The 2197-nt window shown below is 40.6% G+C and overlaps 1 protein-coding gene across 1 annotated transcript; it reads left to right on the forward strand.

Moving 5' to 3' along the window:
* Positions 1–115: 115 nt before the first annotated feature.
* LOC103582014 (carcinoembryonic antigen-related cell adhesion molecule 6-like) lies at positions 116–605 on the forward strand. The gene is made up of 2 exons (XM_008563706.1): positions 116–398; positions 430–605. Exons 1-2 carry the CDS (start codon positions 116–118, stop codon positions 603–605), a joined length of 459 nt encoding a protein of 152 aa, XP_008561928.1.
* Positions 606–2197: the final 1592 nt, after the last annotated feature.

Below are 2197 nucleotides of genomic sequence, written 5' to 3' on the forward strand. Positions count from 1 at the left end.
CAGTGAACATGGGGGATTATGGTTGGGACTTTTTAAAACAAGGTTGGGACACAGCTTGAAGTGATACTATAGCCCTTCTAAAGACCAGGAGTGTCCCTTTACCCCTGATGACATCATGTGTGTCTTTATTCTCTTTGCTCCAGATGGCCCAGATGACCCCATCATTTCCCCTCCACACTCATCTTACCATCCAGGAGCAAACCTCAGACTCTTCTGCTACGCGGCCTCGAACCCATCTGCACAGTATTCGTGGCTTATCAATGGGAGACCCCAGCAATCCACACAAGAGCTCTTTATCCCCCACATCACTGTGAGTGATAGTGGATCCTATACCTGCCTTGCCTATAACTCTGCCACAGGCCTCAACAGGACCACAGTCAAGACGATCACAGTCTCTGGTAAGTGGATCCCTGCAGCATCAGCACCAAGCTCTGGGATACAGTCTACCTAGTTTGCAAACAAAATCCAGAAAAAAAAATTTCTTTCTCAGCCTGTGTCCCTTTGGTACAAACCAAACCCTAATTCTCCCCCTCAGCCCTCCCATCTCTGCAGGCTCTCTCCTCGCCTTGCTTGTCTGGTTTGTCATGGCTGACCTTGGGTCCTAACTGGAATGCGTAGAGGGAGTTCTCTCAGCCTTTAGAAGATCCATGTTGTGGGAGGGGCTTCTCAGAGCTGGCAGNGTCTACTCAAGTCCTTTGCCCATTTTTTAATTGGGTTGTTTAGTTTTGCTGTTGAGTTGTAGTCATTCTGAATATATTCTGGATATTAATTTCTTATGAGATATATGATTTGCAAGTATTTCTCCCATTTTGTAGGTGGTATTTTCACCTTCTTGATGTTCTTTGGTGCACAAAAGATTTCAATTTTCATGAAGTCCAATTATCTAATTTTTCTTTTTTGCCTATGTTTTTGGTGTCATAGCTGAGAAATTATTGACAAATCCAACAGCACGAAGCTCTCACCCTATATTTGCTTCTAAAAGTTTCCTAGCTTAAGTTCTTTCATTTAGGTCTTTGATTAATTTTGAATTAACTTTTGCACATGGTGTGAGGTAAAGATTCAACTTCATTCTTTTGCATGAATATCCAGTTTTCTCAAAATCATTTATTGAAAAGATTATCTTTTCCCCATTGAATAGTCTTGGGACTCTTTTCAGAAATCATGCAAGTATTTATTTCTGGGCTTTCTATTCCATTCCGTTGGTCTATATGTCTTTCTTTATAGCCATACTACATTGTCATACTACACTGTTTTGACTATTGAAGCTTTGTAGCAAATTTTGAATTCAGTAAGTGAGAGTCCTCTAGCTTTGTTTTCCTTCTTCAAGATTGTTTTTCAAGATTGGCTATTTGGGGGTCCCTTGTGATCCTGTGAATTTTAGGATTGATTTCCTTTACCTGCAAAAAATGTCCCTGGAATTTTAAAAGGGATTTCATTGCATCTGTAGATCATTTGGGGTAGAAATGTCATCTTAACAATATTAGGTCTTCCAGTACATAAAAATGGGGTGGCTTTCCATTTATTTAGGTCTTCTGAACTTTCTTTTGACAATGTGTTGTAGTTTTCAAGGTAGAAGTCCTGGTTAAGTTTATTTCTAGGTATTTTATTCTTTTTGAAACTCTAATAAATAAAATATTTTCTTAATTTGCTTTTGGAATGTTCATTGTTATCCTATAGAAATACAACTAATTTTTACATGGTGATTTTGTATCTTGCAACTTTGCTGAATTTCTTTATTAGATAAACAGGTTTTTTTTTTTTTTTATCAGACCTGTAGGTTTTCTACATATAAGTTCATGTAATGTGCAGACAGGGATGATATCACCTTTTCCATTTTGGATACCACTTATTTAGTTTTTCTCCCCNCAGAACCCAGTGAGCACTGGCCGCAGTGACCCAGTCACCCTGAATATTTCCTGTGAGTAACATCTGTTCCCCCTGACCCAGACTGCCAGCGCAAGTCACAATAGCCAAGGGCCAGACCACTCAGTCCCTCAGGTCCAAGTACAGAGACCCTCACTCCTGGACACCCAGGATGGCCATGACACTGAACCCAGGCAAATCCTGAAAGGTCAAGCTTTGAACCATGAACAGGAGGGGAGGGCTGCCTCTGTCTTGGGAATCTCAGGGTCAACAACATGTGAGGGGAGAAACAGGTTAGTATCTGAGACTCAGGCTCAGTGAACATGGGGGATTA

This window comes from Galeopterus variegatus, unplaced genomic scaffold (genome assembly GCF_000696425.1).
Source record: "Galeopterus variegatus unplaced genomic scaffold, G_variegatus-3.0.2 Scaffold14620, whole genome shotgun sequence".
NCBI lineage: Eukaryota > Metazoa > Chordata > Mammalia > Dermoptera > Cynocephalidae > Galeopterus > Galeopterus variegatus.

What these genes read in the sequence shown, in the direction of transcription:
- LOC103582014 (XM_008563706.1), top strand. Translation starts at nt 116, where the DNA reads ATGTGTGTCTTTATTCTCTTTGCTCCAGATGGCCCAGATGACCCCATC. An exon ending in CAAGACGATCACAGTCTCTG is followed by an intron (nt 399 to 429) that starts GTAAGTGGATCC and finishes ATCAGCACCAAG; the next exon opens with CTCTGGGATACAGTCTACCT.